General features: G+C 39.1%; 2 protein-coding genes across 2 annotated transcripts in view; one reads left to right on the forward strand and one right to left on the reverse strand.

Annotated features, from left to right (window-relative positions):
* Sas-6 (Spindle assembly abnormal 6) overlaps window positions 1–2,641 on the reverse strand; it is a 37,046-nt gene extending 34,405 nt beyond the window's left edge. The window contains exon 1 of the mRNA XM_080265341.1: window positions 2,495–2,641. Coding sequence (XP_080121467.1) covers window positions 2,495–2,641 — 147 coding nt within the window. The remainder of the gene's footprint in view (window positions 1–2,494) is intronic.
* A 2,732-nt stretch (window positions 2,642–5,373) lies between these two features.
* Window positions 5,374–14,553, forward strand: part of Mcad (Medium-chain acyl-CoA dehydrogenase) — a 34,945-nt gene continuing 25,765 nt past the window's right edge. Inside the window, exons 1-4 of the mRNA XM_080264919.1 lie at window positions 5,374–5,498; window positions 6,574–6,682; window positions 8,695–8,816; window positions 13,905–14,051. Of these exons, the coding sequence (XP_080121045.1) occupies window positions 5,481–5,498; window positions 6,574–6,682; window positions 8,695–8,816; window positions 13,905–14,051 (396 nt within the window). The 5' untranslated portion in view covers window positions 5,374–5,480. The remainder of the gene's footprint in view (window positions 5,499–6,573; window positions 6,683–8,694; window positions 8,817–13,904; window positions 14,052–14,553) is intronic.

Here is a 14,553-nt window from a genome sequence, read left to right on the forward strand (position 1 = left end):
TGAGACCTGGGCAGTAAAGGAAGAGGCTATTTGCAGGCTCAAACATACAGAAATGCCAATGATTAGGTGAATGTGCAGTGCGTCCTTGAGTTCAAGGCCTAGGGGGGTTAGGTTTATGATAGAAGAGTTGAGAGGTAGGATGGGACTGGAGTGTATTGGTGTTGTGATAAGGAGAGGTAGATTGAGATGGTCTCGGCATGTGGAGTGGATGGGGGATGATAAATGGGTGCAGAAAGTAAGAAGTGTTGGGGATAGGGTAGTGAGAGGCACACCAAAAATGATGTGGGACGAAGTCACTGAGTGTGACCTCAGGGTTAAGGTACTAAATAGGGAAGCTGCCAGAGATTGAGCAGCATGGAGAGCAGTCATCAGGTAACCAAGGCCGACACATGCAAGCATGTTGGAGCTTTCAAAAATGAAAATGAAACGTAAACGACATATAACTGTATTTTATTCACCATATAGTACTCTAGAAAGTTAACAGAACCTAACTCCTTCACTTAACATGTATTCTTATGGGAAAATTGTGTTTAAGTTAGCCTACGTAAAATTCAAATTAAACGACTTCTGGAACACAATACTCACGTAAATCAAGAGGTACCAGTAACACTAACCCCAATACTAACAATGCCATGTAACCTATGCAATGTACAACTAGACTCTATTTTCTGTTTCATCCATTATACCTTTTTGGCAAAACCTTGAGATGTCCTATTTACCAATAAAAAGAAAAAAAAAATCTTGAGCAATAGTGCCTAGCTGCTCTTCCCTGGGCAGTACTGTTTGAGCAATAACCTTAGTCACCTCTGGGATGTACCACCTTATGGGTCGCATCTGGTTGGAGAACCACAATCCACAGGTTACACAGATACCATCCAGTGTAGTACAGTAAATGATTTCCTGGGATACAAGGATTCATTTGGCTGCCACTCATTGCAGAGTTACCTGAATGTAACATTACATCAAGATAATGGATGGTGGATGCCCCCACCTATGGTGCCATTAAGGAAATGTATACTGCATTAACTAATTAGTTAACAGCTTGATAGACATCAGAATTAAGAAATCCCCAAGACAGTGCAGTTCCCAAAATTCAAAATGGTTGGAATCAGACTTTTGGAAAACTGGAGGGGAGGCAGTGGCTCGATTGGTAGAGAGGTGGCCTGCAGTCCTACCGAACCCAGGTTCAAATCCCCGCTGGGGCAGGGAACAGTTTAAGGATTTGAATCTCATAAAATGCAGACTTTACCGATCTACCAGAAGACCCGCCGACATGTCGTAAAAATTCCCCAGCTAATACCAATACACCAGTCCTGAATGAGACAGCCCTAGCATTTATTCAATATGGAAGGTGGGTGTTAGCACCGAAGTGGTGACATGTGGAGGTGTGTGGTATGTAGGAGGACTACTGGGCCTTGGGAGCAGGCTGTGAAGCCTATGCCCAGAGTTGAACACATTAAAAAAAAAAAAAAAAAAAAAAAAAAAATCTACCATTTGTGTTGACACCCATCTAACAGGTACTCCTTTTATTATTCACTGTATTCATGCTCAAATTTATTATGCCACAATTGTGATAATGATGATTCAGGTGTAAAAATTCAGTAATAAACTAGACAATTTTCTCTAACGGGACACAATTGCAAACCAAAAAAATTATGAAATCAATTTTGTGGTTTAGGTGTGTCCAACTTACGACAGGCTGTGTAACTGTACACTACTGTGGCACATTTTCGATACAACAGTGACCCTGGAAACCAAATCAGGAGTTTTTGATAAATACAGTATATTACTTAATATTTTTTTTTTTCAGTAAACTGACACTTTCAAAATTCTTTAGGAAAGCTGATATTTTCGGAAATCTGGAATCTGGATTTTTCAGTTTAGCCTACACTGTAGTCATAACTTTCTGATGATCACTGCTTTGAGCGGGGTTGGGAGATGCACCCAGTATGTATGTTAACAAAAGGAGGCATGGAAAAAGATGCTTCTGAGAAATGTACCTCAGGAACTAAGAGAAAGAAGGAAGCAAGAATAGGCTATAGGAGACTGAACCAGTAAACAAGATGGATGATAAATGAAGACAAAAGCAAGTAGATGAGGAGCTTGGAAGAAAGATTAGAGATCAGTACAAGAATGACAGAGAGAAATACTGTGAGACACCAAAGGATGCTAGATGACCAAGGGTGAAAGGAAGGGTTGGGGGGGGGGGGTAAACTTCAGGGTAAGGATGGTAGGGTGCTTGAGGATGAATATGGTATGGCTGGGAGATGCAGAAAATATTTTTGCTTTCTGGCAGTGGGAGATAAGAAAGAAGCAGCTGTTATCTGCTAGGGGTATGGGAAGGAACAAGGACCAAGTAGCAGAGGGGAAATAATTATGGCAACTAATAAGCTGGTTACAGAAGGCTCCTAGGGTGAATGATATTGGTGAAGAAATGTTGAAGTATGGTAGTGATTTCATCAACAGTAATAATGTTCATAAAATCATTAAATACCTTTGTTGAGGCAGATGATTTTGTCTCAAGCTTCACAAACAAACTGAGGGTACGCTTTGTGTTGGAGGGGGTGGCAGCTTCCACCACACTCACTACCACTGCACCATCCCAAAGCACATCTCCATCACTGCAGGTCAGGGTATCCATTTCATTCACCTGCCAAATTGAAGGACAGACCCATTTCACTCACCTAGAGAATTAAAGGGGAGAGAACTTAAGAAAATACTGCAATGCAGCTAGTATGTCTACAACAAAACATTTCTATACTGTAGCTACTTTGGGTATGTCTACAACAAAACACTTATATACCACAGCTACTTTGTGCAAGCATCATGAAACTAGTTACAAAAGTAGGGTAGCTGTGGTTGCCAGGTAAAGTAGTTATAATCTCAGATTCATCATATTATTGTGACTGAAGAGAGGAATGCTATTGTGATTGGAGAGAGGAATGTCTTGATGACTTAACCTCCATTTTTCCATTCATACATTGAAGTTATTATTAAGGTCAAAGTCATTTTACATACCGGTAAAGATCCCACCTGCTGAATAAGAACAAAAAACTTACAAGTGCAACACTCCACAAATACCCTTGAATGCAGTCTTATCTCTGTACTTCAATCTTCACATGGCTAGTAGGTCAATGCAGTAGACACCAAAAGAATGGAAAATCAAAACAAAATGTTCAGACACAAGTGAATTAGTCACTGCTGGCCTGAAGAGGAAACTGCCCAGATATGAGTTTTTAATACACCTGTATGTGAGTTTTTAACACACCTGTATCAAGAAGACAGAAGGAAGCAGATGTTGCAGAGTGAGGAAAAGCTGCACAAAGGAAGACAAAAAGGTGGAGTACAGGAGAGAAATGAAGAAGTGACCGGACAGATGCGCCTTGAAACAGATGGAGGAGGTGGAAAGTGTGAGTTGGGTATTCATGAAGGAAATCTGTGCAGCATGTGGGGTGGTGTTTACTGATCTTGACAACTTAACCTAACTGGGGGAATCACCTCCAAACACTCTACGATTTTAACTACCTAATGTAAGATTACCATGAAGCCTAACACTGGAAGCTCTCAATTCCTAGCAGACCAAAACTTCAACCCTTACCTATCGTAATCAACCTGTGAATGACTCATTTGAATAGGAAATTTGGTAGACCTGTGCCTCTGTGTTAAAGTATTGATATAATAATAATAATAATAATAAAAATAATACTGTAATATAATAATAATAATAATAATGATAATACTGTAATATAATAATAATAATAATAATAATAATAATAATAATAATAATAATCTCTATTTATATACAGTGCAGCCAGACGCTACTCTCCTAAGGGAAGGTCATTTGTCTTTGAGTTAGTGGTTTTACTGGTAGGGGCCAACCTACTTGTTGACACAGGACAAGTGGGTTAGTTATATGGTTATCACTCAGCACTGTAAGTGGTTTCCTGGCTTACAGTAAACCATTAGACTTGTCACTCAATGTAAAGCCACCTGAAAAGGAAAGAAGAGTAATGAGAAGTGACAGGAAAGATGGGAAATAGAATAATAATAATTTGTTAATGGGAGCTCTACTGCATTTGTACTGAACTTTTACTTCATACATATGTCCAGGTTGCATCCAATAAAGGTAAACGTAGCTACACTTTCTTTGAGGCAGTAGAAGCACCTTAAAAAACCAGTTCTTCTTCCTGATAGTCTGTTACGGTATATATAATTTTCTGATTATTTCTGGGGTGGTAAAAGTTTCATGCAAAAATTGTTTCCCCTGTTATTTTTAGGTATATTCTGTTGATTCAACTCATTTGATTGGTCAGCTATAATGGCAGAAGGACTGTCCTAACCTAAGTCTTTAATTCTAACCCAACCTAACTTAACTATACCTAATAATTAATCTAACCTAACCTAACCTGGCATCCAGAAACGAAGTACACTTTTCAGTATGTTGAGTAAGATTTCTCTTATGCCACAAACACAGAATCATAGGTTTGGCTTAAGGAACATGACAAAAACAGTGGGAAAATTTTCCGCAGAAAAAGGTAATTTGAAATCCTGAAAATAGTCAAATACAGAAAAAAAGGAGAAATATTAATGGAATTGGTAGGTGTTTCTACTGCCTCAAATGAAGCGTATATTTACCTTCCATAAAAAAATGCTCATTTTGTATAGAATCTCCCCCACCAGACTATTGTGTCTACTGTGTTATGGATGAACTAGTTCGAGTCTGTCAATTACAATGAGTGAAGTACAGTAAACTACGTTAACCTTTCAACACATAAACTCTCACTGCAATGCAGCAGGAACTCACAATTGGTGCGGTATCGTCACAACCTGGAGCAATACTGTATATATCTCACTAGACCTTGATATATATAAAACCTAAATATAGATACTTTCCGTAAATTATTAACTGTTTATTCAAATACTAACCCTCCTCCCGCCTAGCTACGTCCGTTCTTTATTTGTATACTGAAACCCGCGTCTCTTGCAAGAAGCAAAATTTCTTAGCAAATCAAAATTCTGCCAGTTAAAATTCTCAGTAGTAATTGGTTAACATACTTTCGATTCATACTGTCACAAGGCATAAGTTTATATTGGCTGATTTTCCTTCCACTTGAACCAATGACAACTTCGAGTTCTAATTAATGCCTGCGATTGGCTGTCGTTGTTGTTCCGTAATCAGCTGTTTTCTTCGAGTTTTCTAATGTAAATATTTGGAGCAAACAAAACTCAATAAATCGCCCAAAAGGGCTAAAGTGCAGAAAATTTCGCAAATCAATTGATATATCCTGTTAATTATTGCTAAGTTTTTAACTACTGGTCACCCAGAATTTAGTGGCAAATAAATGTGAACTTTCAAATGGGTGCAAAAGGTGGTATATCGGCAACTAGCTCGTTGTGAGCTATCCATCCCCATCGTTGTCGTCATTATTATAAACAACTTGTGTAGCTTTTGGATATCGTTACTGTAAGCCTTTGAGGAGATGGCTGCAATTCGTCAGGTATTTATTGCTAGTTATGTCCTATTCCCCCCCCCTTTTTTTTTTTTTTACATTTGCTCATTTATTATTTTAGTAAAATACCGATGACCTGCCCCCAAAAAGTTTTTAGATCAGGGTTATCGACTCCTACTTAGAACTTTCACCATTTAATTGCTTTTTCTACCATTGCTAAAGCCGTGAGATTTCTCTGGACCTATTTGTATGTATTCTGTGATTTGCATAAAATAGACATTCCTTAGCCAGAGCCACAGACAGGTATCAAATCGGAGTTCCAGACTGTTAGGCCTTTACTTGCCCCATGATGATAAAAGTATGTACAGTATAATATTATGAGGTTTTTAAATATCCAGATGCATGTCCAAAGATTATAAAACAACTGTTTACTGATAAAAATGATGTAATTTTCCTGACTCAAGTATGGTTAAATATAGACAAAATTAGATTAAGTAGGAGATATAAAAACGAAGTGGAGGAGTGATTGGGTAAATATGGATTGGAGCAGATGAGGGATGTGGAAGGTGTGTGCAAGATATTGACGGAAGAAATCTGTGTAGCATGTGAGATGGTGTGTGGGTTGAAGAGAAGATGAAAGGGGGTGCAGGGAACAGCATGGTGGAATGACCAGGTGAGAGAGGCTGTGGCACAAAAGAAAGCACATAGTGAGTGGATGAGACACAGGCGTGGCAGAAGTTGAGAGATGGAAGAATGAGTTACATGTAGAGAGGAAGAGAGAGGTGAAAAGATTAGTAAGAAGAGAGTGGATGAGGAATTTGGAAGGAATTTAAGCGTAAAGTGAGGGGAATGTAAGAAAATGTTCTGGAAAGAGGTAAAGAGAGTTAGGCAGGGTGATAAAGAAGTAGTTCGGGTAGCAAAAGATAAAAATGGTATATTGCTCTCGCAGTCCATTAAGCTAATGTCCAAATGAACCTGTGATCACAACCTGCCCAATTTGGAACAGGTTAGTTTTCATAGTATAAATGGTGTGTTTTGTGGAGCAATTTTTGTTTATAGTATTCATCAGACTAGTGTAAGCTTCTTGTAATGCTGGCAGTGATACTTCTTAATTTTTGCACAGTTACTTCGTATTGTACCAAGGAAACAGCCTTGGTCACGATGCTGCAGCACAGCCATACAGCCATCTCCTGGGGTTACAAGTACATCAAGTGGGGGAGGTGTATGCTTCGGTAAGTTTCATGTTAATTTATTATTTTTTTTTTTTTTTTTTTTTTTTTTTTTTTTTTTTTAAGAATCAGTTATTCTCTATGTGAAACTTGCATCTCTCGTTGAACAGATGGAGTGTGGTACAGTGGTCTCCTGTCAGATACTCATTGCATTAGTAGTCATTGCTTTTAGTATGGTAGACACTCAAAATATTCAGTAAAAAAAGAAATTAGCGTATTACAGAAAACTTATGTTCGTACAGATTTCTTCCTCGGATGTACATGAAATCCAATCGTGTGTGTGTGTGTGTGTGTGTGGAGGGGGGACATTATTTTGGGTAGCAGAGAGGTGTCACAGTCCATGAGAACATGCATTGGCCGGTAGAGGTAACATCACCGAGTGTCATTCTACTTATGTTTGCCAGCATGCTTAAACCATAACTGTGCAGTGTATTGTACTGTACTTTTTTTTTTTTTTTTTTTTTTTTTTTTTTTTGTCCCCCCTCTCTGCCTATATTCATCATATCAAATTTCAGTTTTGTGTGTTTGCCTATCATTGTTTACAACATTCTGGGGATTCTTGTGCCTTAAATTAGTTTAATTTGATCTAAATACTTTTACCCACGAGGTTTATTTTTTGTCCAGTACAGAGTTAGTGCTGTCTGATCCAATCACCTACTGGTCATGAGGCCAATGATTAGTAGCATTCCACTGCCTTGCATCAAAGCTTGTGAAATCTCTACATAGTTACAGGGAATATTATCCAGTACTGTAGTTGGAATCATATTGGAATTGGCTGAGTAACAATGGAATTTAAATGTCATAGAATAAAATGTGTGAAGGTTTGGGGGGGGGGGGGATGTCTTATGACTAAGATGTTGCCGAAAAATTTGTGCACAAATTTTTCAAAATTAGTGGGCCTGAAATGCTGAATGAAGAATTTCCTTTCAGCCTCTAAGATATTGGCATATTAAGATGAAAATTATCTTGAGATCTTTTAACTTAAAATCACTAAACTCACAATCCCAGTATGTTTGGTAGTCCTCAGATTGGCTTGACTGAACTCAGCAGCAACATGAAATTGGTGACCAGTGCATGACTGATGTGCTCTCTCATAATCAGATAATTCTGTACAACATAATATACTGTAGTCAAGGGAACTGTTTTTATTACTGTTGTCCTCGAAGAGAATAATTTGTGCATGTCTACTTGGGCAGTGGGATTCTGAGCATGAAGTGATCATGAGTGAGGCCTACAGTATTTTTGAGTTAAAAAAAGAAAAAAAATGAATATTCAGTGAAACCATTATTATGAGATAGTAAATTGTAGTATGAATACTGTGATTACTGAAAGGTATGACAAGGGACATATGGATATCTATACATGTGACTTGGTAATGAAATTTTTCTAGTTTTCCAAAAAATCACATTTTCCAAAAGCCTTGTGATCCTGACCATATCGGGATTTGGGAATTGCATTGTATTGCATGATGAGTGTGAAATTTACTGTATGAAGCTAAGGTGTCAGTGCGCATTGGTTAAGAGTGAAAAAAAAAAGTTTCTTTAGGTTTGCTCATCCAAAATTAAGATGTGTCTTACACAATGCAGTGTCATATGCCAATAATATGGTAATTGCAGCATCAGAAGAGAGCATGATATGGGCAATGTTGTGATGGATCATACTGAATTGATACCGTACTGTACTTCATTCATGATCTAAGATTTCACCTAATTTGATAAATGCATGCAAATTATTTTAAATTCTTGAAAATTTACTAAAGACATCAGAGTAGATAGCTAAATTATAGATTTAAACTCAAATAACATTTTGAGGTGTAAAGTCTGTATCATGCTTTCTTGGTATCTCATTTTTGTGCTAAGATGTGGCCTGTGTGGTGAGCCCTGCGGTTTTTCTTGATTGAGAGTTGGTAGCTATGTCATGAGAGGATAAGTATAATGTAGTAACTGTAGGTAGCAGGGTACATGGTATTATGGTTTGACATTTCATGCTAACACCAATTTTTTTTTTTTCCCCAGATTTAACAGAAGAGCAAAAGGAAATTCAACAGCTGGCACGCAAGTTTGCCCGAGAGGAAATCCTGCCTAAGGCTGCTGAACTTGATGCTACCATGGAGTATCCCTGGGAATTAATCAGGCAGGTGAGTTGGAGCACTTATATTTGATAATAATTTTGTAGCAGTGATCAGTGACAGCCAGTTTATATTACTCCTTTTTGGTGTAAAGGATGCCTTATTTCAAATCATTTAAAGGAAGGACACTAATCTGTATGGGAGGGGGGGGGGAAGGAACTGTTCTAACCATGAATATCAGTTGCCCTTGGGATATGTTTTCTAAGTTAGCAGCAGTACCGTTATCATTGCTGTATTTTCACAGTACAGACTCCACAAAAGAAACTGGCTGTTCTGCCTCAACGTAGAGCAGACCTTAATATGACTGTATCTGGAGTGTGCTGTGCAGTTCTGGTCACTTGCACTTGGGAAAGACACATAATTTTTAAAGAGTTCAAGCTAGAGCTCCAAAAGTTATTCTGTCCATCAGGAGTATGAGTTATCAGGATTGCCTGAGGGCTCTGGGACTGTTGTCATTAGAAATCTGTAGACTCTGAGTTCAAGCTCAATGAGGTGTGTAAAATACTGGGTGGGTTTGACAGTCTTGAGCATAGATTTTTTTTTTTTTTTTTTTTTTTTTTTTAATGCGAGTAAGAAGGAACCAAAGGCCAGGAGCCCGCAAACACTTCCTTCCAAGAAAAAAACAAAAACAATACAAAAGTGAGCCAAATTCAAGATCTGTTCATTTCGAGATGCCTGGACACACTGCGTTTGAAAGACTGGAGATCATAGGAAGTAGGAAATACAGACAGAGGAAGACAGTTCCAGAGTTGCATAAATGAAGGACTGGGAGTAACAGTTAACTCTTGCATTAGAAAGTTGGACAGAAAAGGGACGAGAGTTTGTTGCTAGACGGATGGTACGCGCCCGTCGTAGAGGTGGAGGAATGCATGCAGACAGTTCAGAGGAGCAGTGACAATGGAAGCAGTGATAGAAAAGAGATAAAGAGACAACAGCGCGGCGAAGAGACAGAGGTTAAAGGGAGCCAGTAAGAGGATAGTTAATGAGACGAAAAGCCTTTGATTCCACCCTATTGAGGAGAGCTGTATGTGGGGAGCCTTCCCACACATGGGAGTTGTACTCTACACAGGGGCGAATAAATCTCAGCTTGAAATCAACTTGCAACCATGGTTAGAATCAAGATTTAACAGTAGCATATGTGAAAACCTTTTTCATGTAAAGATCTGCTTCACCTGGAACTGACTCCCCATGGATGTTGTTAATAGCACTACAATGGAGCAGTTTAAAAGAAACCCCAGTAGGTTCTTAATTACATTAGAATGATTGCAAATTGGATATGCATTCCCAAGCAAATGCGCATTTTCTCCTAGGTGTGGACCACAAGGTCTTGGAGATACTGTACAGTAATAACTTTTCCTAGTAACTCCTTATGATTTGTAACTTATTCTCTCATGTGAAGGAGTAGAGAGAAATGGGTAGGGAAATGATATGTGAAAGTAAAATATGAAATACAGTCCATTTGCTTAACCCGCACCATACTAGCAACGTAGATCAACCTCCCCTTCAAAAACGCCGGTGACGTAGATCTATATCCTGCAGCATTGAGGAGTCATTGGAAGCAACTGAAGTAAAATGGAAGGTAATATTGTATCTTGCTAACTTCAGACATTTCTCCACTACGCTTACAACACTGATTTAGGAGCATGGGAGGCGAGTGAGTCTTAGCAGACTCACAGCTGATCTGCTCTGTCTGTAACCTTGAAGATTTCAGAGGTCGAATGGCACCAACCTGACTTGATTCAACCTACTTTCTGGCTTTGGTGATTATTTATATTAGTGCCAGGGATCTTATATTGATGTATTAAGCCCATTTACCTACAAAAAAAATCCAAAATTGGTTCACAAGCTCATAGATGCTCCGCTCTCTCAGTAATCTTGAAAATTTCAGAGGTAGAGTGGCACCAACCTGACTCGATTCAACCAACTTTCTGGCTTTGATGATTAGTTTTATTAGTGCCAGGAATCTTATATTGATGTATTAAGACCATTTAGCCAGAATAAAAAATCTAAAATTGGCCGGCATAGAGTGGTATGTCTTTTTTTTTTTTTTCCCCAGCACGGCATGGGTTAATACGAGAGTTTCTATGTTGCAAAATTCCTAGAGCACAACAGGGAGTGAAAAAAGTAAATAATTGGTAGTGTGTGAGATAGTTTTGAAAATGTGAAATTGGGGTGACAAAGTGAGCTGAATCTGGTGTCGCACCACAGAGTGCAACCTGCCCTTGTAGAGTGCGCGAGGAAGTGGCATGGGTTGTGATGTCAGTGTGCCGTATGACATAGTGGGCATCCACTCGACTTTTCTCAGCTGAGCCCAGGCAACCTCACGCAGTGGATACACAGAATTGGATGATGGGTGAATGGATGAATGTATATCATCTGGCTCAGGCATGGGACCCAGTCAGTGCATGGGCAGAGCCCACAACACACTCTAGCGAATCACAGTGCATTGCGGGAGCGGCCCACTCAGCTCACCAAGCCAATCATTGCCCTCTCATTCTCTCCACTGGACACCACATAGTGAGCACCTACTGTATTCGTTCCTTGTGCATTTGAGACCCACGCGGTGGCCACCCCCCAGTGCTGTGACTTAGCCTGTGGTCCCCTGTGCCTCACTTGTTGCTGAAGCGCTGTAACTTTCCTTGTGGCGCCTCAGTGTTCCATGCCCTATTGCTCCAATTGCTGTAGCCTAATTCAGCATGATGACTGAGGTTGTGACTTTTATGATGGTGCCCTGGTTGCTGCAGACTGTGTTTGCAGGTACTGTAGTACTGTAATGTATGTACTGTATCAATTCTGTATTGTATTTTATGCTTGATTTTAATCTTTACTCATGGGTAATATGGTAGGAAAGTTTTTAGGATAGAGGGTCAAGATGGATAGCTTAGGGTGGTGACATATTATCCAGCTCAACACCAAATGGACATCGTAGCCAGTTGAGAGTATCGATGCAATATCCGGCAGGGGGTTTGGCTGAATTATGCCAGATATTTAGAGGCTGCTGTATGTAAAGATGGAGAAGAGAAATTTCGCCCTCCCTCCACGCTGAAAGTGCTCCCCCATACCCATGCATTAGGTTATACAGTACTGTACTGTACTGTAAACCCCTGATTATCAGTCTCGGCACTACCCGGCATACGACATCATTCGGCGTAGCTAATGACCAAATTAAAATGGTATCCGGCAGAAAGCATAAAATCTTTGGCACTACCCAGCATGAAGGACCCCTTTCTTCTGGCTAAAAGTACATTATTATCTTGCATGAGACACATGTTGTCATCAAACCTCCAGCCACAATCACAAAAAAAGAAAATAAAGGAATAAAAATACACAAAAAGAATGGGGTTATACAGTACTCATATTGTAATATGAAAGGAGTGGAGTGTTGAGGGAGGGAGGGAGGGAGGATTGATGGTTGGTGGGCCTAGGCTCACAGGGTGTTTGGTGGTGGGTAGGGAGGGGAGATGCAGTGGTTGAGAGTACAGTAGAAGAGTTTTGATTGGCTAAGGCAGGGGAGAGAGAATTGCAATGCAGAGTTTTCATTGGCTGCCAGGAGGAAGGTGGAGTTTCTCTTACATTCCATTGTATTCCACCGCCACAATGATGCCGGTATTCAAACGAACCTACACTGCACTCTATGTCACTTTCAAAACATTATTATTATTGAATGGCAGCATTGCAATGGGTTTCCCTCCAAAACCTGGCTGGCCTTCTAGCGCAGCCATGTCTTTCTGACATGTCACACTTCTGCCCCCCCTCCCCTCCTCTCCTCTCCTCTCCAGTAAGTACAATTTACAGTGTTCTGAAGTGTATATTACTGCACTGTACGTGACTGTTGGATTCTGCTAAGGCACCGATGAAAGTGTAATGGAAAGAAAAGTTAATTAAATTGGGTTACGGAACAAGAAGAGTTGATAATAATGTGTATATTTTACTAAGCATATTAATTGTGCTACAAACGAATTGTTAACACAATATATAAAGTCATTTAGGCAACTGTTTCTTCCCAAGTGAAGTTTGTCCTTGCTACTATGAGACAGAAGTTTTGTTGTGTTCTGTGTGGCAGAGTGCTAGAATTTCAAATGAAGAAAGTACAGTATGGTGTCCACAGCACAGTACAGTAATGAAGCATGCTTCATTTTATTCATGTTTTCTTCTGTTTGTTGATGTTTTTATTATTTATTTGGGATACTGTTGTACAGTATTCTCCAATAATGTCTTCTCACCACCACCATCAGTGTGAAATAAGTTTCTGTACATAAGATTACATCGTACTTCACAGTATTTCAGTATTAGGAAAGTCTTTTAGCTGATTTTTGACGATTTATAGTGTTTACAATGTGCGTTATACGGTACTGTACATATACTGCTGTGTGAAAGAAAATGGGCCTCCCAGCTGGGGGGACTTTGATATTATCCCCAACGTCAACATGAAATTGCTTCTGTATGTAAAAGCATTAACAGTATTGTATTACAGTATTTTATTTTCAGGAACATCTGATAGCTGCTTTTTGACATTTTAAAGCATTTTGTAGGGGTTAGACAGTGGATAAGTGTTATAGGGTTGAGGGTTAGAGGCCTCTAGGGGGAACTTTTGCATAACCCGACTTTCTGACAGTATACTTCAAGCCTTTGGCTCTAGTTGACTGGATAATCGGAATTTTACTGTACAGTATTTGGTTCTGTTCCATCAGTTGTTTCCTTAGTCATGAGGGTGATGTGGGAATGTGTTCATTCACCAATCATAAAAATTAAATAGTGTGCAGCTGTTTTATTTAATGCAATACATGTACTTCTGCTGCTGCTGTTCTCTGCTTCAGTTAAATTTGCGTGATGACAGAAGAATTTTCATAGTCATTATAAGAAGAATTTACAGTTAATGTAAGACTCGGGGCAGGATCATTTACTGTACCTGTATTTCTCCCTTGTGATTGGATTTTGGCTGCACTGTGTATCATTTTGTGTTGGAAAATAAAGCAGACGAGAAGCAGTTTTACTGATAAAACAGCCAGAGTAATTTGGCAACACACCCTTGCAGCCAGTATGTTAGCAACAAATAGTAGAGAACTGTATTTAAACTATATTGGTCTTTAATTTCAGGGCTGGGAGTTAGGTCTGTTGAATCCCCACATTCCTAGTGAGTTTGGTGGGATGGGTCTTCACACATTTGAAGGATGTCTCATCACTGAGGAAATTGCATATGCTTGCACTGGAGTTCAAACAGCAATGGAGGCCAATAACCTTGGGGTAAGTTTGAATATTTTGCACACATGAATCTTAGAATAATATTTAAATTGCATAGTTTTTAAGAATGGCACATTGTAATGCCGATTGATAATTAGTAGTTGATAATGATATTGCTTGATTATGCCATTGTTGCGGAGGTGAAATATGCTCTGCAGGAATTGAAAATATGAAGGCAGGATATGTTGATGAGGTATATTCAGAGATGATAAATTGTACAGCAGAGGAGACAGTGAATGTAATGGTTGTTGGAAATATTTAGGAAAACTTGGATGAGTGGTGCCATACCAGTGATATGAAGGAAGGCTAAGATGGTTTGGTCATTTGGAGAGAATGGATGTAGATTACCTTGGCAGTCTACAAATTGAATATCAGGCAGATGTATGTACAGTGCCTGCAATAGAAATCTTGACATACTTGATAATAAGGAAAATAAAGGAAAAAAAATACAGTAGTACATGCATACATTATTTTTATTCATTTGTTTATTTTTTTATGCAAGGAA

The sequence above is a fragment of the Coenobita brevimanus genome, chromosome 14 (genome assembly GCF_032717465.1).
Source record: "Coenobita brevimanus isolate Jiangsu-jjx chromosome 14, ASM3271746v2, whole genome shotgun sequence".
Lineage (NCBI taxonomy): Eukaryota > Metazoa > Arthropoda > Malacostraca > Decapoda > Coenobitidae > Coenobita > Coenobita brevimanus.